Here is a 24,332-nt window from a genome sequence, read left to right on the forward strand (position 1 = left end):
TAGTTCTGTATTTAGTGTTTGTAGTTAGGAAAATGAGGGTAGAGTGATTTGATGTTTTATCAGTGCACTCCTAGTAACTTGAGCTTTGCTTGGGGCTATAGAGTATGTGGAATGGGCCACAGCTCACTATTGATCTAACAATGTACGTGGCAATGTATAGAATTCATCAACATTGTTTTCTGAGGCTGTGTCATTTTTATTGTTTTATTTTCTTCCTTGATGATATACTAGCAAGGTTTTTCAAAATGCTTGGCAAAGAAACAACTTAAGAGCACTGTTGTGGAATTGATAACAGTTGTGTAAACCTTTAAGAAACTATTGTGCTATGGGCAAGTAGGCAGTGGTTTGGTAGTAATGACAATGGACATAAGCAGTAAATGTCTCACATAGCTCCTGTTTTATTGTGAATGGAGAGGAGGCAAGACCAAAACGAGGACTCCCTGCATATCCTTTCACTTCTTCCCCAAATAAAGCATTTTCCATACCCACAGACCTTCTCTCTCCTAAGACTGCATCCCAGCAAGCCTGAGCCACTCTGCAGGGAATAGGGGTAGGACAGTGCAGTAGTAATGTTCACAGGGCTTCTTGAAGTGGGCTATACTAGGCAATTCTAAATCATCATCCCTTGATGGGACCCTGCAAAGAGGGTAAGCCCACTTGACCTTCAGTAGGCAGTTCTGGGAAAAGGAAAACGATTCCAAAGTATGTCCCCTGGCTCTGTTTACTTTATCAATGAAATATGCTATTGGCCTTTAGTATATTGCAATCACTAATCTGATATGGTTGGAAGGATCAATAGAGCAATCATTGTATTGATTATAAATGAAAAAATAAGTTTAATGCAAAATGTATAAGATGTATTAGGATCTGTTTTTGTTGTTGTTGTTGTTGTTGTTGAGACAGAGTCTCGCTCGTCGCCCCGGCTGGAGTGCAGTGGCCGGATCTCAGCTCACTGCAAGCTCTGCCTCCCGGGTTTACGCCATTCTCCTGCCTCAGCCTCCCGAGTAGCTGGGACTACAGGCCCCCGCCACGTCGCCCGGCTAGTTTTTTGTATTTTTTAGTAGAGACGGGGTTTCACCGTGTTCGCCAGGATGGTCTCGATCTCCTGACCTCGTGATCCACCCGTCTCGGCCTCCCAAAGTGCTGGGATTACAGGCTTGAGCCACCGTGCCCGGCCAGGATCTGGTTTTTAAAGCCCATAGCATTTATCACACTATAGAGTAGTTATACCATATTTGACTCCCCAGCTTGTTTGTGGCAAAATATTTGAGATCAGGATTATCTCATTATCTCATTATCTCAAAACAGGATTATCAGAATACAAAAACTCAAACTCAAATGAGTTTTTATATTCAGTGTTGCCCAGCATATGGCAGATGTCTCATGTTTTACATATAAATGAAGTTACTTTCTGGTATGGATATTTATTTATTTAATTAATTGAGATGGGGTCCCACTCTGTTGCCCAGGCTGGAGTGCAGTGGAGCGATCTGAGCTCATTGCAGCCTCTGTCTCCCAGGCTCAAGTGACCCTCCCACTTCAGCCTCCCAAGTTGCTGGGACTATAGGCCCGTACCACCATGTCCAGCTGATTTTTGTATTTTTTTTTTTTTGCAGAGAAGGGGTTTCTCCTTGTTGGCCAGGCTGGTCTTGAACTCCTGGACTAAAATGATCTGCCCACCTAAGCCTCCCAAAATGCTGGATTACAGGCGTAAACAACTGTCCCCAGCTCTGGTTTATTTTTCCATCAAAGCAATACCTTTTTAAAACCAAAAAGCAAATTTTTCCTCATCAGGAGAAACTTCTGTCTCCTTCAGAGACAACAGCTTAAAAATCTGGTTTGTAGAAGTGGTGAAAGTAGCCTAATTCTGTAGTCCTCTGGACTTTCTGCAACCATATGCTGTGCAGTCGCCCACCCACTGGTCATCAGCTAGGCCTCAGGCTCCTTTGACAGAATCCCTGATCATTGTCTTTACCTACTGCCTCTGGGACTTTTCTGAGTCCCCTACCTTACCTCAGTGGGTGTATCCAGTCTAACTGCCAAGTCTTCTGAAAACATCCCTTCCCACTGTAACTCTCTGACTGTTTGGGCAGACCAACAATGAACCTTTTTTTTTCTTTCTATGTTTGGCCAAAAAAGATTGAGAACAAAGAACTAGGAGACAGATTGGATGGCCTCTGTTCCTCTTTGTTTACTGTGAAGATGTCTCCTCCCCACCAAAAAGATAAAGTCACATAAATGTTTGAAAGAACCTACCCCATCTCTTCAATAATTTTAGTGTAATCTTCTCGGGAACTTTCTGGAGATGCATTTCCATTTACAGGGTATCTCTGTATTTCAGAGAAAAAGACTAATTTTGGCTTACCCACCTGTGGGTAATAAACAGGAACAAGGTGATGCATTGTTTCAAAGTTACCTGTAGCACACAAAGAAATAAAAGCATTCTGCTTTGAAACTAATAACTGAATTGTAAAAAAGGGTATGACAATATTAGATTATCTAAAAATTAAATAGAGCTAAATGAATACACAGTAAAACTAGTAATAAAATTAATAACCCAAGAAAAAATAGTGCAGACTTTCATACACAAAAACCTATACATGAAAGTTCTTGGTCAACTCTTTAAAATAAAATAAAATGGGCATGCCAACATTAATATAAATATTAACTGCCCTTAATTTTACTGTTCTGAGTTAGTTTATTTTTTCAAATTGTTTCACTTGTAGGGAGTAAATTAGTCATGTATCGTTTTCGGGATATGTCCATACCTTTATTCTGGCACTTAGCAGTCCACATCAGTTACCTGCTTTCAGATCCTCCTCCCTTTCCAGCAGTAAGTTCCTTTTAAGTGGGGACAGCCCTATTCACCTCTAATCCACAGTGACTGGCATATTCTTGGACACATTCGAGGTGCTTAATGTTTATTATGAATTTTTCTATAGAAGTGCTATAAAAGAAAGTGCTAAAAGATGTGAGTATATTTTGGATTTTATTAAGATATTAAAGTATGTTTACAATTTTGTGTCATATAGCTATATGGCTATACTTAGGATAAGATTTTTAAATTGTAAGATCCTTGAAGTTAGAGGTTATAATAATTCCTATAATTTTACCATAATCCCCAATATAGAGCTCTAAATTTACAAGGCTATCAAAAATACATAAAAGATTAGGAAGTACAAAAATTATTACCATCTTTTTAAGAATTCCTATTCCCTTACAATCTATTTGGTTGTGCAGAGGTGCCTTTAAAAGGTTCATTTTAACTCTTCTAAAGACCTGAAAGGTAGGTATACTGTAGATTTTGAAAATACGTAATATATTTTCTAGATTTTAATTTATGCTTTCCCTTTCTCTTGCAGTTATAAAAGTCTTTGCATAAAGACCATATAGTCTGCTATTGGATATGTACAAAAGGATAGAGTTATTGTATATTTATATACATGTATACAGGGATGTCACTGCTTTTAAGCCTGAGAGTTCCATGTTTGTACCATCTGTTTGGATGGGGATGGCAAACATGGGCAAAGGGGAAGGAGGACCTACACATGGCCAAGGAAGAATAACCAAGTACTCCTGAGAAAAGCTCAGAAAATTTTCTGCTGCAGCGAGTCAGTGTATTCACTTTAAATTTTATTTTAATTGATTTTAGAGATGATTTTTTTTTTTGAGATGGAGTCTCATCTTGTCACCCAGGCTGGAGTGCAGTGGCACAATCTCGGCTCACTGCAACCCTTGCCTCCTGGGTTCAAGCGATTCTCCTGCCTCAGCCTCCCTAGTAGCTGGGATGATAGGTGCCCGCCACCACACCTGGTTAATTTTTGTACTATTAGTAGAGATGGGGTTTCACCATGTTGGCCAGGCTGGTCTTGAACTCCTGACCTCAGGTGATCTGCCTGTCTCGGCCTCCCAAAGTGCTGGGATTACAGTCATGAGCCACCGCACCCAGCCAAGCCCATTTTTCAATATAGTAAATTATGTAATCTATTTGAGTACTCCTTTTAAAATTTTGAAATTTGTTGTATTATCCTATTTCCTCTAGCTCCTTTTTAGTTATAAAAATTGTTTACATATCACGTATTTCCATATCTGTGATTTTCCCAAATTCCCACCAAATTGAATTTCTAAGTAGAGCATTATTGCTTTAGATGATTAATTGTCCTTCTACCCCAACTTAATTTAGCCTGTGCCCCCTGCTAGCTTTGTAAACTCAAGACAAGTCACTTCATTTTCTGAAACTGAACTTTCTCATCTGCAAAATGCATATAATAATCTTCTGCCTCACAGGTTATAATAATTAAATGCAATAATGTGTGTAAATATCTGAAATGTTTAGCACAGTAAATGTCAGTTCTTTTTTCTTCCCTTGCCCCCTCTTCTTTGCCTTCTAATTCCAAGTGCTTTCCATTTTAAATTATTAATAATTATCATAACAGCAACTACCACAAGGTCTGAAATGAAGCTTACATACTATAACATTCTATACGGACTTTAAAAAATTGTAGCAAAACTATTTAACATGAGATCTACCCTCCTTTTTTTTTTTTTTCAGATGATGTCTTGCTCTGTCACCCAGGGTGGGGTGCAGTGGTGCCATCTCGGCTCACTGCAGCCTCTGCCTCCCAGGTTCAAGCAGTTCTCTTGCCTCATCCTCCCAAGTAACTGGGACTACAAGCGCACGCCACCATATCCAGCTAATTGTTTTGTATTTTTGGTAGAGACAGAGTTTCACCATATTGGCCAGGCTGGTCTCGAACTCCTAACCTCAAGTGATCTGCCTGCCTTAGCCTCCCAAAGTGCTGAGATTACAGGCGTAAGCCACTGTGCCCAGCCAAGATCTACCCTCTTAACAAAGTTTTAAATGTATAATACATTATTGTTTTACCTTAGGTACAATGTCGTATAGTAGATCTTTAGAGCTTATTCATCTTGTTTGGCCGAAACTTTATGCCCATTGATTAGTTAAGTCCCCCTTTCCTCCCCTCATTTGCTGGCAATAGCACTCCACTCTTTGAGTGTATGAATTTAACTATTTTAGATATCTTATATAAGTTGAATCAGTATTTGTCTTTCTTTGACCTGGCTCATTTCACTTAGCATAATATCCTCAAGGCTCACCCATGTTGTCACATATTGCAGAATTTCCTTTCTTTGTAAAGCTGAATAGTGTTCCATGTTCCATTTAATATACATTTCCTTTATCCATTCATCTCTCCAATGTCCATGTACCTAGTTTCCACAACTTGGCTATTGTGAATAGTGCTGCAATGAACATAGGAGTACTGATGTCTCTTGGAGATCCTGATTTCAATTCTTTTGGATAAATATCCATAAGTGGGATTGTTGGGTCATATGGCAGTCCTATTTTTAACTTTTTGAGGAACGTTCATACTGTTTGTTATAGTGGCTGCACCATTTTACGTTCCCACCAGTGGTGTGCAAGGATTCCAATTTCTTCACATCCTCTCTAACACGTGTTACCTTTTTAAAAATAATAGCCATCCAGGCACAATGGCTCATGTCTGTAATACCAGCACTTTGGGAGGCAGAGGCAGGTGGATCACTTGAGTTCAGGAGTTGGAGACCAGTCTGACCAACATGGCGAAACCCCATCTCTACTAAAAATGCAAAATTAGCCAGGTGTGGTGGTACATGCCTGTAATCTCAGCTACTCGGGAGGCTGAAGCAGGAGAATTGCTTGAACCCAGGAGGCGGAGGTTGCAGTGAGCCGAGATCACGCCATTGCAATCCAGCCTTGGTAACAAGAGTAAAACTCTGTCTCAAACAAACAAAAAAAAGCCACCCTGACAGGTGTGAGGTGATAGCTGATTACAATTTTGATTTGCATTTCCCTGATGATTACTGACATTGAGTATTTCTTCATATACCTGTTGGCCATTTGTATGTCTTCTTTGGAGAAACAAAAACCACTATTTGTTTAAGAGACTTTTCTTTCCCCATTGTGTATTCTAGGCACCTTTGTCAAAGATCAATTGATTACATATGCATGGATTTTTTCCTGGGTGCTCTATTCTGTTCTGTTTCTCTATATGTCTGTCTTCTGCCAGTACCATACTGTTTTGATTACTGTATCTACGTAATATATTTCAAAATCAGGAAATGTGATGCCTTCAGCTTTGTTCTTTATTCTTTTTTTTTTTTTTTTTTTTTGAGACAGAGTCTCGCTCTGTCGCCCAGGTTGGAGTGCAGTGGCCGGATCTCAGCTCACAGCAAGCTCTGCCTCCCAGGTTTATGCCATTCTCCTGCCTCAGCCTCCCGAGTAGCTGGGACTACAGGCACCCGCCACCTCACCTGGCTAGTTTTTTGTATTTTTTTTTTTTTTTTTTTTGAGACGGAGTCTCGCTCTGTCGCCCAGGCTGGAGTGCAGTGGCCGGATCTCAGCTCACTGCAAGCTCCGCCTCCCGGTTTATGCCATTCTCTCGCCTCAGCCTCCCGAGTAGCTGGGACTACAGGCGCCCGCCACATCGCCCGGCTAATTTTTTGTATTTTTTTAGTGGAGACGGGGTTTCACCATGTTAGCCAGGATGGTCTCGATCTCCTGACCTCGTGATCCACCCGTCTCGGCCTCCCAAAGTGCTGGGATTACAGTTGTTCTTCATTCTTAAGATTGATTTGGCTATTTGTGGTCTTCATTGGTTCCATATGAATTTTAGAATTGCTTTTTTCTATTTCTGTAAAAAATGCCATTGGGATTTTGATAGAAATTGCATTGAATCTGTGGATCACTTTTGGTCTTATGGATATTTTACAATATTGAGTCTTCCAGTTCATGAACATGAGATGTCTTTTCATTTGTGTCTTGTTTAATTTCTTTTAAAATTTATAAGCAGACGTTGCAGAAGATGTCTTGTTTAATTTCTTCCATCAATGTTTTGTAGTTTTCAGCATATGTCTTTTACCTCCTTAATTAAATTTATTCCTGGGTATTTTATTCTTTTGTTGTTATTGTAAATGGGATTATTTTCATAATTTCTTTTCAGATAGTTTGTTGTTAATTTATCTACATGACTTTAAACATTGTTTTTGGGCTGGGCGCAGTGGCTCATGCCTGTAATCCCAGGACTTTGGAAGGCCGAGGTGGGTGGATCACTTGAGGTCAGGAGTTTAAGACCAGCCTGGCCCACATGGTGAAATCCTATTTACTAAAAATACAAAAAGTAGTCAGGTGTGGTGGCGCATGCCTGTAATCCCAGCTACTCAGGAGGCTGAGGCAGGAGAATTGCTTGAACCTGGGAGGCAGAGGGTGCAATGAGCTGTGATCGTGCCATTGCACTCTAGCTTGGGCAACAGAGAGATTACTCTATCAAAAAAAAAAAAAAAGATTGTTTTTGTTAGTTGATGCTCACACTAGATTATAAAGAGATTAATAAGGACTGTTTTGAGAAAATTAAATGGCTAATTTAAAAAAATTTAGTTGAGACATAATTGTACATATTTATAGGGTACATAGTGATGTTGCAATACATATAATGTACAGTGATCAAATCAGGGAAATTAGCATATACATAATCTCAAACATTTATCATTTCTTTGTGTTGGCAACATTCAATATTCTCCTTCTAGCTATTTTAAACTATATATGATTGTTATCTATGGTCATCCTATAGTGCAGGGGTCCCCAACCCAATGGTCCTGGTCTGTAGCCTATTAGAAACTGGGCCGCACAGCAGAAGGTGAGTGGCAGGTGAATGAGCGAGGCTTTATCTGTATTTACATCTGCTCTCCATCACTCGCATTACCACCTGAGCTCTGCCTCCTATCAGATCTACTACAGCATTATATTCTCATAGGAACACGAACCCTATTGTGAACTGTGCATGTGAGGGATCTAGGTTGTGAACTCCTTATGAGAATCTAATGCCCAACGATCTGTCAGTGTCTCCCATTACCCCCAGATAGGATGATCTAGCTGCAGGAAAAAAAGTTCAGGGCTTCTGCTGACTCTACATTGTGGTGAATTACTATTTCATTATATATTACAGTGCAATGTTAATAGAAATAAAGTGCATAATAAATGTAATGTACTTGTATCATCCCAACAATATCCCCCTCCACCACACTTCTGGTCCATGGAAAAATTGTCTTCCACAAAACCAGTCCCTGCTGCTACAAAGGTTGGGGACAGCTGCTATAGAACTCTAAAGTTTATTCCACCTATCTGGTTGTAATTTTATAACCTTTACCAAATCTCTCTCTTCCCTTGCCTTATTCCCTCTGCCCTTCCCAGTCTGTAGTATCTTTGTTCTACTTTTTAATTCTATGAGATCAACTTTTTTTTTTTTTTTTTTTTTTTTTAGCTTTTACAGATGGGTGAGAACATGCACTGTTCCACTTTCTGTTTCTGGCTTATTTCACTTAACATAACGTCCCCCATTTCCATCCATGTTGTTGCAAATAACAGGATTTCATTCTTGTTTATAGTTGAATAGTATTCCATTGTGTATATATACCACATTTTCTTTATTCATTCATCTGTTGGACACTTAGGGCGATTCTGTATCTTGGCTATTGTGAATACTCCTGCAACAAACACAGGGGTGTGGATGTCTCCTTGATACATTGATTTCTTTTCCTTTGGATAGATGGTCAGTAGTGAGATTGCTAGATCATATGGTAGTTCTTTTTCTTTTTTTAACTCAAGGAATTTTTTTAAATTTGAGGAAAATCTGTAGTTCTATGTGTAGGTTTTTGTTTTGTTTTGCTTTTTTTTTTTTTTTTTGAGATGCTCTGTCACCCAGGCTGTAGGTTTAAGAAATTCTCTGCCTCAGCCTCCCGAATAGCTGGGATTACAGCTGTGTGCCACCATGCTCAGCTAATTTTTTTGTATTTTTAGTAGAGATGAGGGTTCACCATGTTGGCCAGGCTGGTCTTGAACTCCTGACCTCAAGTGATCCACCTGCCTTGGCCTCCCAAAGTGCTGGGATTACAGGCGTGAGCCACCTCGCCTGGCCGCTAATCTTAAAAATAATGTTTTTGAAGAGATGGTATCTTGCTTTGTTGCCCAGGCTGGTCTTGATCTCCTAGTCTAAACTGATACTCCTGCCTTGGCCTCCAAAAGCACTGGGATTACAGTTCTAAGCCCAGTGTCCAGCCCCCATTTGTAGTTTTTTGAGGAACCTCCATACTGTTCTCCATAGTGGTTGTACAACTTTACATTCCCACAAACAGTGTATAAGAGAGCTCCCTTTTCTCTGCATCCTCACCAGCTGTATTAGTCCATTTTCATGCTGCTGATAAAGACATACTTGAGACTGGGTAATTTATAAAGAAAAAGAGGTTTAATGGACTCACAGTTCCACATGGCTGGGGAGGCCTCACAATCATGGCAGAAGGCAAAAGGCGTGTCTTACATGGTGGCAGACAAGAGAGAATGAGAGCCAAGCAAAAGGGGAAACCGCTTATAAAATCATCAGATCTCATGAGACTTACTCACTACCATGAGAACAGTGTGGGGGAAACTGCCCCCATAATTCAGTTATCTTCCACCAAGTCCCTCCCACAACACATGGGAATTATGGAAGCTACAATTCAAGATGAGATTTGGGTGGGGACACAGCCAACCCATATCACCAGCATTTGGTTTTTATTTTTTGAGACTAAGTCTCGCTCTGTCACCCAGGCTAAAGTGCAGTGGTGCGATCTCGGCTCACTGCCAATGTCCGCCTCCTGGGTTCAAGTGATTCTCGTGCCTCAGCCTTCCGAGTAGTTGGAATTGCAGGCGTGCACCACCACGCCTGGCTAATTTTTGTATTGTCAGTGGAGACAGGGTTTCACCATGTTGGCCAGGCTGTTCTTGAACTCCTGACTTCAAGTGATCCACCCACCTCAGCCTCCCAAAGTGCTGGGATTACAGCCGTGAGCACTGTGCCTGGCCAGCTGTTGTTATTTTTTGTCTTTTTGTTAATAACCATCCTAACTGGGATGAGATGACACCTCATTGTGGTTTTGATTTGCATTCCTGATGATTAAGTGATATTGGGCATATTTTTCTTATATTTGTTGGCCATTTATATGTCTTCTTTTGAGAAATGTCTGTTCAGATCCTTTGCCCATTTTAAAACTGGATTGTTGTTTTTTTGCTGTTGAGATATTGCAGTTTCTTGTATATTCTGACTAATAATCCTGTCAGATGAATAGTTTACAGATGTTTTTCCCATTCTATAAGGTTGTCTTTTCACTCTTGATTGTTCCCTTTGCTGTGCAGAAGCTTTTTAGTTTGACATACCCCATTTGTTTATTTTTGTTCTCGTTGCCTGTGCTTTTGAGGTTCTATTATAAAATCTTTTCACAGACCAATGTCCTGAAGCATTTCCTCTGTTTTCTTCTAGTAGTTTTATAGTTTCAGGTCTTATATTTAGGTCTTTGATCCATACTGAGTTGATTTTTGCATAGGGTGATAGCTGAGGGTCTAGTTTCATTCTTCTGCATATGGATATCCAGTTTTCCCACCCCCATTTATTGAAGAGGAGGATAGCTTGAGCCTAGGAGTTCCAAATTAGCTTGGGCAACACAGTGAGCTTTCATCTCTACAAAAAATATTTAAAAATTAGCCGAGTGTGGTTGCACACACCTGTCATCTCAGCTACTTGGGAGTCTGAGGCAGGAGGATAATTTGAGCCTGGGAGATCAAGGCTGTAGTGAGCTGTGATCCAATGTATGTCCTTGGCACCTTTGTCAAAAATCAGTTGGCTGATTTTTGTGGATTGGTTTCTGGGTTCTCTATTCTGTTCTACTAGTCTATTTTTCTGTTTTTATACCAGTACCATGGTGTTTCGGTTACTATAGCTTTGTTGTATACCTTGAAGTCTAGTAGTGTGGTGGCTCTGGCTTTGTTGGTTTTGCCCAGTATTGCTTTGGTTATTGGGGTTCCACACACATTTTAGGATTTTTTTTCTATTTGTGTGACGAATGTCATTGGTATTTTTATAGGGATTGCATTGTATAGATTGCTTTGGTTAGTAGACTATAATTTTTTTAAGTTGTAAATTTAAAGACATATTATTTTGTCAAATTTCACTGAAGTTAACAATTAATGTAGCTGTCCCTAAATTAGGAAGAATTTTTGAAATCAGTTAAAATGAAAGAAACTACATTATTTTTAGAATTGGCCCAACTCTGGGGTGAGGCTGGTATTAAATATTTAGAAAGTGACATCTTTGCTGTAATACTGAAAATATATAAAATACTAGAATCCTTACTCTAGGTCTAGTTCTGCCCTTCACAGCCAGCCAGGAATGAACAGAGGAATCATGCCTTCTGACTATTTTATAAGTTTCAGATCTTGAGAAATTCACATTGCAACACAGTATATTGCAATATACTCATGAGTATATTATCAACTAAGAAAGTCCCATTCTACTTAATGATTTTCCATAGTTTATATTCTTTATTTTTTTCAGATGGGGTCTTGCTGTGTTCCCCAGGCTGGAGTGAAGTGGCACAATCACGCTCACCACAGCCTTGATCTCCCAGGCTCCAGTGATCCTCCTCCCTCAGCCTCCCAAGTAGCTGGGATGATGGGCACATACCACCATGCCTGGCTAATTTTAAAATATTTTTTGTATAGATGAGGTTTCACTGTGTTGCCCAAACTGATCTTGAACTCCTAGGCTGAAACTATCCTCCCACTTCAGCCTCCCAAAGTGCTGGAACTACAGGTGTGAACCACCATGTTTGGCCCCATAGTTTGTATTCAGTGAACATGATATGGCAAAATCACTAGAGCACCATACCTCTCCACCTGTATTCCTCCTCATGTCAGACACCATGTCCTAGAGTGACAGGGCTCCTAGGATATCCTATCTGTGCATAAAACCTCACTACAGTGTCCCCATTTCCCTTTTCCTATTTCCCTGGCCTAGCCCCTTCACTATGTCCTTATCCCCTCCCTTAGTCAGTCGTAGAATCAAACACTATCATGGAAAGGAGGAAGGGGCTCATTGCAAAGTTGTGGGCTAAAAAATCTGTGACTAGGCAGTTCTTTTTTTTTCTTTAAGATGGAGTCTTGCTCTGTCACCCAGGCTGGAGTGCAATGGCGCAATCTTGGCTCACTGCAAACTCTACCTCCCAGGTTCAAGTGATTCTCCTGCCTCAGCCTCCTGAGTAGCTGGGATTACAGGCATCTGCCATCATGGCTGGTTAATTTTTGTATTCTTGTAGAGATGGGGTTTCACCATGTTGGCCAGGATGGTCTTGAAATCCTGACCTCAGGTGATCTGCCTGTCTCAGCCTCCCACAGTGCTGGGATTATAGGCATGTGCCACTGTGCCCGGCCAGACTAGTCAATTCTTGGATGCTCCAAAATGAAGATAACTGTTACACATTGCTCTTAGTTACATTTTGTTGCATTAGTTAGGCAAGGGAGGTTGGTATGGCCTTTGTAACACAACTTTAGGTATATTATAATCCAAATTTTCAGGTGTTGGGGTATGTGCATAAGAAGGGGGACAGTCCACAGATGTGGTCATGATATATTTTTATTTTCTATCCTGATAAAAAATGTTATTTTTGCATCTTTTTGTTTTCTTGAGATGGAGTTTTGCTCTTGTTGCCCAGGCTGGAGTGCAATGGCACGATCTCGGCTCACTGCAACCTCCACCTCCTGGGTTCAAGCGATTCTACTGCCTCAGCCTCCCGTGTAGCTGGGATTACAGGTACCTGTCACCATGCCCGGCTAATTTTTTGTATTTTTAGTAGAGACAGGGTTTCATCATGTTGGCCAGGATGGTCTTGAACTCCTTGAACTTCAGGTGATCCACCCTCCTCATCCTCCCAAAGTGCTGGGATTACAGGCGTGAGCCTCCGTGCCTGGCCTTTTTGCACTGTTACTTAACAAATATACGAGTGGCTTAGGTTTCACAATTTACATAGCTGATATCATGCACTTTCGCCAGATATAAAATTATACATTTTCCCCTACCCTTGTGGCTCTATGTTTACACAAAACCAAACACAGCTGTTGTTCACAGTAGCTACCATTTACATAAACATTATAGGTAAAATTTTAATACAAGACAAATTGTACTTATGTACAACTAAGTAAATAAGTTTTTAAAAAACCCATAAAACAACAACAAACTAAACAAAAAACATATTATTTGTTGGCATTTTTCTGTTGCTTAGAATATTTCCTTTGCTAGAAGAGCAGTCACCTAATGAGTGACAGAGTGCTTACTTATGAGTGAATTGCTTGCATCCTCACTTTTACTGCTCCTTTTTTTGCTGATTTTCTTGGCATCTTTGGATGCTTTCCAATTCATTAGAAATTGTCTTTCTATATTTTTAATTTCTTTTCCATCAAGATATTCTGGAGAAAAATACATACATTAAAAAATATATACATATATACAATATATACATATAAACATAAGTCAAAATATACAATTCTGGTTCAGAGCACAGAAACTTAAGTTACACCATAGACTGAAATAAATTTGTTTTTAAAATACGTTAATTACACAACGTATGTACTTTTGTTGAGATTTTATTTATAGATTTTTTTCTGATTCCAAAAAGAATATGTGCTTGTTATAAACAATGGAAATATCATCAAATAAAACATTAAAAGGCTCCGTAATTATTATCCATACCCCTTCTTTTTTTTTTTTTTTGGAGACAAGGTCTCGCTCTGTCATCCAGGCTGGAGTGCATAGAGTGATCTTGGCTTACAGCAACCTCTGCCCCCTGGGGCTCAAGTGATCCTCCCACCTCAGACTCCCGAGTGGCTGGGACCACAGGTGTGCACCACCATCCCCAGCTATTTTTTTGTATTTTTAGTAGAGACAAGGTCTTGCCATGTTGCCCAGACTGGCCTGGAACTCCTGAGCTTAAGCAGTCCGCCTGCATTGGCCTCCCAAAGTGCTGGGATTACAGGCATGAGCCACCATGCCTGACCATACCCCTTATTATGTTTGTTTATTTATTTATTTATTTTTGAGACAGGATCTCACTCTGCCATCCAGGCTGGAATGCAGTAGCATGATCTTAGCTCATTGCAACCGCAAAACTCCTCAGCTTAAGTGAGCCTCCTGCCTTAACCTCCAGAGTAGCTAGAACAATAGCCATGTGCCACCATGCTTGGATAATTAAAGACATTTTTTTTTGTAGAGATGGGATCTCACTATGTTGCCCAGGCTGCTCTTGTATTCCTGGCCTCAAACAATCCTCTCACCTCGGCTTCCCAAAGCCCTGGGATTACAGAGGTGTGATAGAAATTGAGCTTCATAAACTATACAAATAATTTTTGCATGTTGTAAGACATTTGGAAAACACAAAAAAAATAAAAAAATTATTCCCCAATGAGAAATAATCACTGGTAACACTTTTGTATATTTCTTAGCATGTTTTTATTTTCTTTTTTTTTTTTTTTTTTCAGACGGAGTCTGGCTCTGTCTCCCAGGCTGGAGTGCAGTGGCCGGATCTCAGCTCACTGCAAGCTCCACCTCCCGGGTTTACGCCATTCTCCTGCCTCAGCCTCCTAAGTAGCTGGGACTACAGGCGCCCGCCACCTCGCCCGGCTAGTTTTTGTATTTTTAGTAGAGATGGGGTTTCACCGTGTTAGCCAGGATGGTCTCGATCTCCTGACCTTGTGATCCGCCCGTCTCGGCCTCCCAAAGTGCTGGGATTACAGGCTTGAGCCACCACGCCCGGCCGCATGTTTTTATTTTCGATATATGTATGTAAAATTGGAATCCTCTATATTAGTTTTGCATCCTGCTTTTTAATATTGTGTTGTGAACATTTTACCATGTTTTTCCTTAAATACAGTTTTTAATGGCTGATGTTCTATTGTTTATGGATATATTTTAAAATATTGAATAATTCTCTTATTAAAGGATATTTTATATTGCCTATATTGTTTCCTCAATTACATGAACACAGATGACCTTCATTTAATAGAAGTATGATTTTTTTCTTCAAAATTTTTTTCTTTCTTTCCATAGGACTCTGCTTGATAGATTTTTTCTAATGAAATTTATGTATAGTAGTTTTGAAAATTAGATATTTTCTCTCATTATTCATGTAATCCACTAGATCCCAGAATGTAGAAAGGATGTAGTAAAATTTATTAGATCACACATTATTTCAGGGATAATGACAATATTCTGATAAAATATTATACTACTGAAAATATTAATACTACCACTTAAACATGAGCCATAATATTGTGTTATACCCAAACTACAAAACAAAATGTTGAAACAAAGAATATAAACTAGAACCATAGAATCTAGAAGTAAAACTGTCTCCATAACTTATTTCATGCACTTTTTTTCCACTGAAGAAGCTAGTACTATCCAAACCATAAGAAACTGTCAAACATCTTAGTACTTATAACTTTACAATAAAGGTCATCTTTTTTATTATTCATTTAAAAAAAACCTCTTTAATCATATGCACATAAGGGGAATAAAGGGCAACACCAGGCTGACTGGGGAAGGGAGCAAGATATTCTCCCTTTTCCCAATGTCTGCTTGGCACAGTTCTGAGATCATACAAGTGGGAGTGGGTTGGGAAACAGAATAAGTGAGAGGACAGAAGAGACAAAGGCAAGAGGGGAGAGGCAAGGGCTTGCAGTAATCTCAATTAGTGGACTGTACGCAGATTCACTCAGGGCAAGGTTCCAGTAATGTTCAGCCCCATGCTTTCTGAAATGCTCATGAGCTATGTTCTCTGTAGGACACTGTTTAAACTTCATCTCTCCAAAGCTCCGGTCTTTGGCCGTACCTTCCCAGAGTAGTATACGTTTGTTGGTTTTCTTCACAGCTTCTTCATTAGATTCCTCATGATCATCTCCCTTTGTGTTAGATGTCCATTTATCCCACTTTATCCGATGCAGCATAAGATGCTTACATTTCTTCTGGGCCTTGGGGCCCCCTTCCACTACTACCACGTTGACATCCTTGTGCAGTACCACCACCCCTGTCAGGTACAGTTGTGCAGCATTGGCCTCAATCTTGAACTTCTTGGCTGGGGTGCTCAAATTTCTAACTCCATCTCAATCTTGAACTTCTTGGCTGGGGTACTCAAATTTCTAACTCCATATACAGACATGTGTACCCCCATGTGAAATGTCTTAAGCTTTTAAATTTTCTTGACCTTTCTCTATTCTGCTGTGAGTTTTCAGGCAGAATTGACCTCTTCATGCACTTTCTGTCTTTTTGCCATCTGAGCTCTGACATGGACTTCTACCTTCGTGGGGTCTTGAACAGCTTCTGTTCCTAATACTTGCGTCAAATTAGAAATTCTCACTTTGGGTTCTGGAGGAGGCATCAGGCCCAGCCTGACTTTTTCTAGTAGTTCCTTCTGTGCTTCCCTCCTTGTCTGTCTCTGAAGTTTTTTCTGTTCCTTCTTGGTAAGATACACTCCCAGAGTAACTGGTGTGTCATTGTCGACTGGAGGATTGAGCTGGGCTGGATGTTCAACAAGATTTGTGATTCCAAGATAATCTTCTCTCTTGGGATTTTCCTCTGTAAGGTCAAAGCCATTGGGGATTATGTGAGTCCCACCACTCAATTTCAGGGATATCTACTTCCTTTAGCTCCTCCCTAGGAGCAATGAAGGCAAGCCTAGTCAAAGTATGGATGCCTATTTTTTGAGCTGCTTGTGAAATCTCTGCCTGAAGCTTCTCCAGTTGAGCCTTTGTTCTTAATCGCTGGGCAATCTTCTCAAATTTGCCCTTGTCATGGAATTTAAAAGTGCGTTTCTGGCGCTGGGAAGCGACAGTGGAGACTCGGGGTCAAAAAAGATATTGGACTCCATGTCTTCTGACGGTTTTTCTTTTAGCTGTTGCTTGAATGGGTCCCTCTTCACAGCAGGAATATTGGCAGGAGTAGGCATGCAGTGTGTCAGCTCAATCTCCTTGCATGTTGCAAGGGTGCATGTGCATCCCTTGATCATCTAGGATCAGTGGTGTAGGTTTAATTTGGTCTTTTAACTCCACCTTTGGGAGAGCAATGCCCATGGCATGGAGATTAGCCAGGCCCAGCATGTTGGCATTGCTGATGAGTCCTGGCTTCAGTGCCAGCCGGGCTTGGATTCGAGCTTGTAGTTCAGCTGCTTTCCTTGCCTTCTCAATGGCATCATTCATGAAAGTGGCAGCCTGGGAGGGCAGAATAGTGTGGCCGATTGGAAGTCGCTCTGGTTGGGAGGAAGAAGGCGTCTTTGGCTGAGGTGTAGGGGGGCTAATAAAGCGCAGCTGTTTTTTCCTCTCCTCGATATGATGTTTTGCTGCGTCCATCATCTGTTTGATCTGGAGCTTAGTCAGCATGCTAGGACTCTCTGATGGAGGCCCAGGGATCACCTCTGGCTCTTCTTCCACCTCCTCAAAACGGGGTATTGGCTGCTTCTTTACTCCTGATGATTCCTTGGAGATCTCAAGAGTCATCACCAAACACCTTCTTTAGCTCTCGTTTTCTGCTTCAGTCACTGCTAGACTTGAAATGCCTAGAGCTTCCGCCTTTCTCCTACAGCCTCAGTTTGTCCACAAATCGGAGAGTAGAATCATCAAGAAAAGGTATCAGATGATCGGCTGCCTTCTTCTTGTCCATGCTTTTCCCCACACAGTTCAATGCTGCTGTGACCACTGTAGGCTCTGAGAAACCCAGCACGCTCTTCACTGTCTTCTCATCTGCCTTGGAGCCTCTCCAAGTGCTGGAATTCCAGGCATGAGCCACTGCGCCCAGCCTGACATCACTGATAAATTAGGAAGAAAAGGTTAAGGAGTGTCTAATTCTAGTTATCAATGACTGTGAAAAGATCAATGGTTTCAGCTCATCCAGCTCCCTCTTAGTGTCATTTTTCGGGAAAAAGAGAACAATAGCTCGAATGGGACTCAATACTACAGCTCACAAACTTCAGCCCCGAGACGGAGGCCGAAAGTTAAACCTGAACCAGAAACCTTCTGACCGCCCTAGGCCTGTCGTCGCTATCGCCACGGCCGCTGCCACGCCGCTATCTCCCGACATGTGACCAGGGAGGGTCGGGCCGCCAATTTGTGCAGCCGTATTTGCCACTTTCCTGGAGGCAGAGCGCATGCGTCGGAGAACTGAAACGTTTCCCTGAACAAGTTGCTTGCTTTCTGTTTCCCAGACTAAGCCTATTTCTGCCAAGTTAATGTCTTTAACTTCCTGAAGCGGACATTGGGTTACTTGCAGTTTTCCTCATATGGAGAATAAGTGTGCAAAAGCAAAATTCTGCTAGAACGAAGAGCGAGGCTTCTGCGTTTGTGCTAAACACAGCCTTTCTGATAGAAAGTAAATCCTTTCACAGTCGTGATAACTAGAATTAGCCATCCTTCCTTAACCTTTTCTCCCTAATTTAACAGTGGTGTCAGGCTGGGCCGGTGGCTCATGCCTGTAATCCCAGCACTTTGGGAGGCCAAGGCGGGTGGATCACTTGAGGTCAGGAGTTCGAGACCAGCCTGGCCAAAGTGGTGAAACCCCGCCTCTACTCTAAAGGTCATTCTTTGATGCTCAGTTTTTCCAGCCACTTATATTTATTGATGTCTTTCCAGATCTATTTTTATTAATAATTATATAACTTGTTAGTATATTTTTGGATGAGATATATGTAATCAATACATACTTTTAAAATATACTATAAAGATAAGGAATGAAAATTCCAAGTCTTTTATTGTAATCTCTTTTTCCTCATGTTAATGTCCCAAACAGAGCTGAGGAATGACTAGGAAACTGTGCCTCCGTTAACCTGATTCCATCTCATTTTTAGCAAATGATCTTTTTTTTTTTTTGAGACATTCTCTCACTTCGTCGCCCAGGGTGGAGTGCAATGGCATGATCGTGGCTCACTGCAACCTCCGCCTACCAGGTTCAAGCGATTCTCCTGTCTCAGCTTCCCGAGTAGCTGGGATTATATGTGCACGCCGCCACGCCCGGCTATTGTTTTGTATTTTAGTAGAGATGGAGTTTCACTGTGTTGCCCAGACTGGTCTCGAACTCCTGAGCTCAGGCAATCCACCTGCCGCGGCCTCCCAAAGTGTTGGGAATACAGGCGTGAGCCACCGCGCCCGGCCTCAAATGATCTTATTTGAAGTTAATAGGTGTGAAAATGGTTCAAGACTGGGAGCCAGGTAATGGATTCAAGATTATAGACCTAATGAGATTTATTTCATTTTAATAAGTTGCTCTCAATACAAAATTTGCTTCCACTCATGCTAAGTAAACCAAATATGTGGACTGTCACTCTGTTTGGTGAGGACTGGGTAACCTAAAAAACATAAAAATGACTTCTTACAAGGACACAGCAAACCAGTGCCTTCGTGAGAGGTCTTTCTGATGCTGTGTCACTTGGTCACTATTAATCTAGTGCTTTTGTCTATTTCCCCCAGTATAGTGCATATTCAGGAATGTTATTTGTAAGGATCTCATAAAGGGTCTCCTCACTTAGCTCTCCTATCAAATGAAAGGGATTCCTGTATGTTCTTAGGGTAACATTTGGCAAATGTCAAGCAATGAAAGCTTTGATCAATTTTATCTACAGAACCAAGAGCTAAGGAGTCTCTTGGGATCATCAAAGGATTTGTGCCAGTGAAAGTTTGGCAAAAGGTCAGCAAGTTCTACACATTTATGACTAACCATTTTTATTGGTAATAGCAAAATCTCCTCCTTAAGGAATAAGTATCAGGTGCTTTAATTACTTCTGAACAGCAGATGTTTTTCATGCTTTATTTGTCAATTTTAACTTTTGCTCTTATTCAAAATATTGAATTTAAAGTTGACAATTTTCACAGATCCTGGTGTCATATTCATATTTCTGAAAGCTTACTGGTAAAATAACTAAAAAGTTAACTAATTGTCATTCTCTTATTAATATAAATATGTACCCAGTGATTTGGACACCAGTATCAGTCTGTCCCTGTATTTTGGTTTGAGACAAACAGGATTTCCATTTAGGTCAATTTTCCACAGCTTCATCAACTTGTTCAGTAAAAACTCCAAATCCTATAATTAGAGAAGAAAAAGCAAAGCACAAGCATTTCATATTTACCAATACTTCTAGCATGTCGGTTATTGTTTTTAAAGGTAATTACTGCTTTCATGGAATTCTAGCTCAGAGCCAGGTACTTAGAAGGTGCATAATGACACCTTCTAAATAAAATTTGTGCATAATAATACCTTCTAAAATAAATTTTGAATAAAACCATCTATACTGACAATAGAAGGCACTGAAGATAAGGCAAAAAAATGAGGTCCTAAGTTGAGGGCCACACAACTGTTCTCTGTCATACTCCCTTAAATGGCCCCCACTGCAGCTTAGAAAAAACTTTTTCCTGCGGAAGATGCCCTTTCTTAGTGTAGCTCATAGAAGTTTACAGATTAGGCAATTAAGGGGTAGTGAGTAAGCAGTCCCTTGCGATTGTAAGCAATGTGTGTTATTGCTTTTTATTTTACAAATAATTTGTATTAATTTTTTAAGTGTTAAAAAAACAAAACAAAAACAGACACCTACCAAAGGGAAAAATGGAAGAAAGGGGGAAAAATCATTTGTATGCTTATCATGCAAAGATCATTTTTAGTATGTTGTTATGTATCCTTCTAATCTTTTTTGAGCATAGGGACTTTTGGCAGGGTACATATTTTTAATTGTCATAGTTGTACTGTGAGTACAATTTTGTTTTACATTATATCATAAATGTTTGCATGTTTTTATAGCTTATAAGAAGAAAATCAGCTAACTGATATTTCAAGGAATAATAAAGTTATTCTGTGGTCTACAAACCAAATAAATGTGAGGAAAACAGATTAACGGAACTTAAGAACTAACTGTCTCAGTTTACTTTTTTCACAGCCTCTTTGTCCCTATTTGGGTTTCTTTTCCCATCCAATGTCACTCTTTCCCCAGCACCTTGTCTGTCATTTCTTGCTTTCTCCCCTTCCCCTCTTTCTAAAAAGTGTATTTTATCTTAACTACTATTTAATGAAAATGAAGTACACTTTGAGAATTTCTTATATGTGGCCAAAGTTCTATTCTTTATCTTTAATATCAGATACATTTAATCTGTAAATGAATTACTCAACAAAAGTAGTGCACTTAGGTTGTTTCCATAGCTTGGCTATTGTGAATATTGCTGCAAAGAACGTGGGAGTGCACATATTGCTTTTAAAATAGTAATTTCACTTCCTTTGGATATATACCCTAAATTTAGTCTGCGCTAGACTTTGAGGGATTCCCATAAATAATTTATGTGAAAATATAAGACTTTTTTTTTTTTTTTTTTTTTAAATAAGGCAATCCTAAACTTCCTGGCACTGCTGCTTACTGTGTGACCTTAGGCAAATCTATGTCTTCATCTATAACTTGAGGTTAATTAAGATTAGTTGCCATGGCATATAAAGTGCCTGGAACAAAGAAAGTAATAAATGTGTCAGTTCTCTGCCTGTTTGCCTGCCCTGCTACCTCGTAACTAATTCCCTTTCTCTTAATTTTTGTCAACAGAGAGTGAAAATATTTTAAGTAAGGAAGAAGAAACTTCTTGACCTATTGACAAATAAGTAGTTGACTTTTTATAAGAAAGTTATCTTCATAAATTATATGAAGCCCTTCAGTTCTGGGCTCTGGAATATGCTTTCTCCAACAGCATTTGTTTGGCAGTGTTTAATACAGCCATAACTACCTTATTTTACGTGAGAGTTACATCGTATTTCTCTTACTCTAAAAACCTGTAAGGAAGGGATTATGCATCACATTTTTTACAGTGTTGAATGTGATGCCCATCATCTCAAAATTAATAAGAACACTTACAGAACTTTAAATTGATATAGATAAAAGAGTGCTTAGAGTTTTGTTAATTGTTCTTTACTTGATAAATGACCCTCGACATACTCCCTCCAGTGTATGTTTATTTAAGACTAAACTAATCCTTTGCTGAAATACGATTACCCTTTGGATACGCTCTGGTTGTTCATTGCCTTCCTGTCTTTAATAAAAAGCTTTCACTTTCCTCCTCTTCAATAAGTTACTAAAGGAAGCAGACACTTTTCTGGACAGTCTCTGTTTGATAAATGATCATGTCATGCTATCACTTAGAGGAGTGCTGCAAAATACTGAGGAGCAAATTATATTTCCCCTGCAGGGTTGATGCCTAAGCTCCTGTATAGGCATCTGCAGCACAGCAATGCTCTCTCTACCGTTAATGATGACCGCTGATGAACCTGTATTTGACCAGCATACTCCAATCTTTATTGGCAATGTCTGGAACAACCATCTTTACTAAATCTAAAGACAGCCATTTGTCATCGCTCTGACTGCCTGTCATCATCTGCCTGGGAAAATCTATAATTTTTGGCTTGTTCCTGACTCAACTGTGGAATGAATAAATTTATCTTTGGGTCACTCTGCTTGTCAGGATCAATAATGAGCAGAGGTTGAATAAATTAGAAACTGAGAAAACATGACAGGCCATAGAATTTTGTTCATTTGTGTCTTATAAATCAGATATTTAGTTCATATAAGAGCCAAATATGTCAAGTTTTTTATTTCCCTCATTCTGAAGATTCTATACCTCATGATAAATGGTCATCAGAAAACCAATGAAGTAAATCACTAATATATCTGACTTTGAGATGAACTTTTCAGATCATTGTATTGATTTAGCAAACTTTACAGACTTCAAAACTTAGGTAAATATTAAACTTTTTTTGTTCTTCAAGTTGTATACATTTTTCAGCCATGATATTCCTTTGACTTAATAGTGTCAGCAAGCTATATAATGCTGGCCCTAGTGAAGTTCATGGCTCAGCTTAGCCTCATCAGATTACTTGTACAAATGCAAAAGTTTTGTTGTAAATTGTTGTTCAAGTATTTAATAATTTTTATACATTGATGAATATCTGTTTAAAGGAGGTACAGGAAAAACATGCAAAGACATGTTAACCAAAAGTAAATGTCATTTAAACTAGAGCCCTGTAAGTTAAAGGAGTTTCTAAACTATGAAATATTGTTTGGCCTAAAACCTCTCTTTCGCCTTCTCTTCAGTGGTTGACCTTGCCACCAATTTTACTTGGGAGAAGTGGGTCATCCGTCCACCAAGTTTTCTCAGTTATCTGCCTTTGATTTCACACTTCCTCTCCCATTCTTCTTTTCCATTTTTCTCAATAAAGGAAGAGTCACACCTCTTTCCCCAGGCCAAGTAGTTCTTTTGATCCCAGCCTTTTCTTCCTGGGTTTTCCTCTCTCTTCCATTTCCATTTCTAGTATCTCCCTCTTATCTGGATTTTATTTTGTCTCTTACCTACCGTTGCCAAACTTCTTGAAGATTGATCCGGACTAATGCTTCTCAAACTTTCATGTGCTTAAGAATCCTGAGTGATCTTATTTAAATGCAGGTTCTGATTTGTTAGGTCTGAGACAGAAGGTGAGATTCTGCATTTCTGCTGCTGCTGCTGCTGGTCTAGGTCACCACTTGGAGTTGGCCTAGTCTACTGCATGCCTATAGTGTGGAGACCAGCTGGTTGCTTCTTCAACCACTGGGCACTCCTGCAATCTGGTGCCACTGAAAAGGCATTGCTAACCTTATCACTGATCCACACATTGCCAATCACATACTTTCTCAGTCTCAATTCTTTGGAATATCATACCCTGTTCATCACTCCCTTCATGACTTTGTGATTCTACATTCTTGCAGGCTCCATGGATCCTTCATGAATCTCTGACCCCACAAGTAACAAACCTCTGACTACAGAAATCTCTAATGTATGAATAGGCTGTTTCATACATTGGGGAAAACTCTATTAAAGTTTCCACCATCTCTCACTTCCTAATTAACCTGGCCTCTTCCAGTCTGTTCTTCACATTGTAGCCATGTGGATCTTTTCAAACCGCTAATCTCAGCTACATACTGAGAACTGAACATCTAACTAATAAAACATCTAATAGAAGCAACTAACTAATAAAACATCTAACTAATAGAACATCTAACTAATAAAAGCAATGCTATAAGAACATCTATGCAGGGACAGTCTTCCCCATAATGTATCAGCACGTTACCAAAGAGTGAGAGCTCCCACTGGGGAGCAGGAGCATATGTCCCTGCTGGGAGAACCTTGGGGACAAATTCACTTGATTCCTTTTCTATAATCTATGTTTATTCCTTTCAAACAGTGTTTGTTTCCCTTCCCTGGATCACAGCAGAATGTAAAATCACAGCTAGAAAAAAGTTTGCCTCCTGTAACCCATTGCCTTCTCTATTTATACTTAGACCCTTTATAGAAAAAGAATGGCCACATTGATGATAATAGTCAAACTTCTGTTACCCTAATGAAAGAAAGGTCATCTATTCAAAAGAGGAAGAAC

At 39.9% G+C, this 24,332-nt stretch overlaps 1 protein-coding gene and 1 pseudogene across 4 annotated transcripts in view; both read right to left on the bottom strand.

The window, feature by feature from the left end:
• Positions 1–24,332, bottom strand: part of PPP1R42 (protein phosphatase 1 regulatory subunit 42) — a 66,159-nt gene that overhangs the window by 5,771 nt on the left and 36,056 nt on the right. For all 4 annotated transcript variants that reach the window (XM_033202248.1, XM_033202249.1, XM_033202250.1 and 1 more), the window contains 3 exons: positions 19,865–19,982; positions 13,196–13,327; positions 2,257–2,416 (listed from right to left, as the gene is read on the bottom strand). In XM_033202248.1, coding sequence (XP_033058139.1) covers positions 2,257–2,416; positions 13,196–13,327; positions 19,865–19,982 — 410 coding nt within the window. The remainder of the gene's footprint in view (positions 1–2,256; positions 2,417–13,195; positions 13,328–19,864; positions 19,983–24,332) is intronic.
• On the bottom strand, positions 15,391–17,386 carry LOC117078785 (annotated as a pseudogene).

This window comes from Trachypithecus francoisi, unplaced genomic scaffold, assembly GCF_009764315.1.
Source record: "Trachypithecus francoisi isolate TF-2019V2 unplaced genomic scaffold, Tfra_2.0 Lachesis_group7, whole genome shotgun sequence".
In the NCBI taxonomy this organism is placed as follows: domain Eukaryota; kingdom Metazoa; phylum Chordata; class Mammalia; order Primates; family Cercopithecidae; genus Trachypithecus; species Trachypithecus francoisi.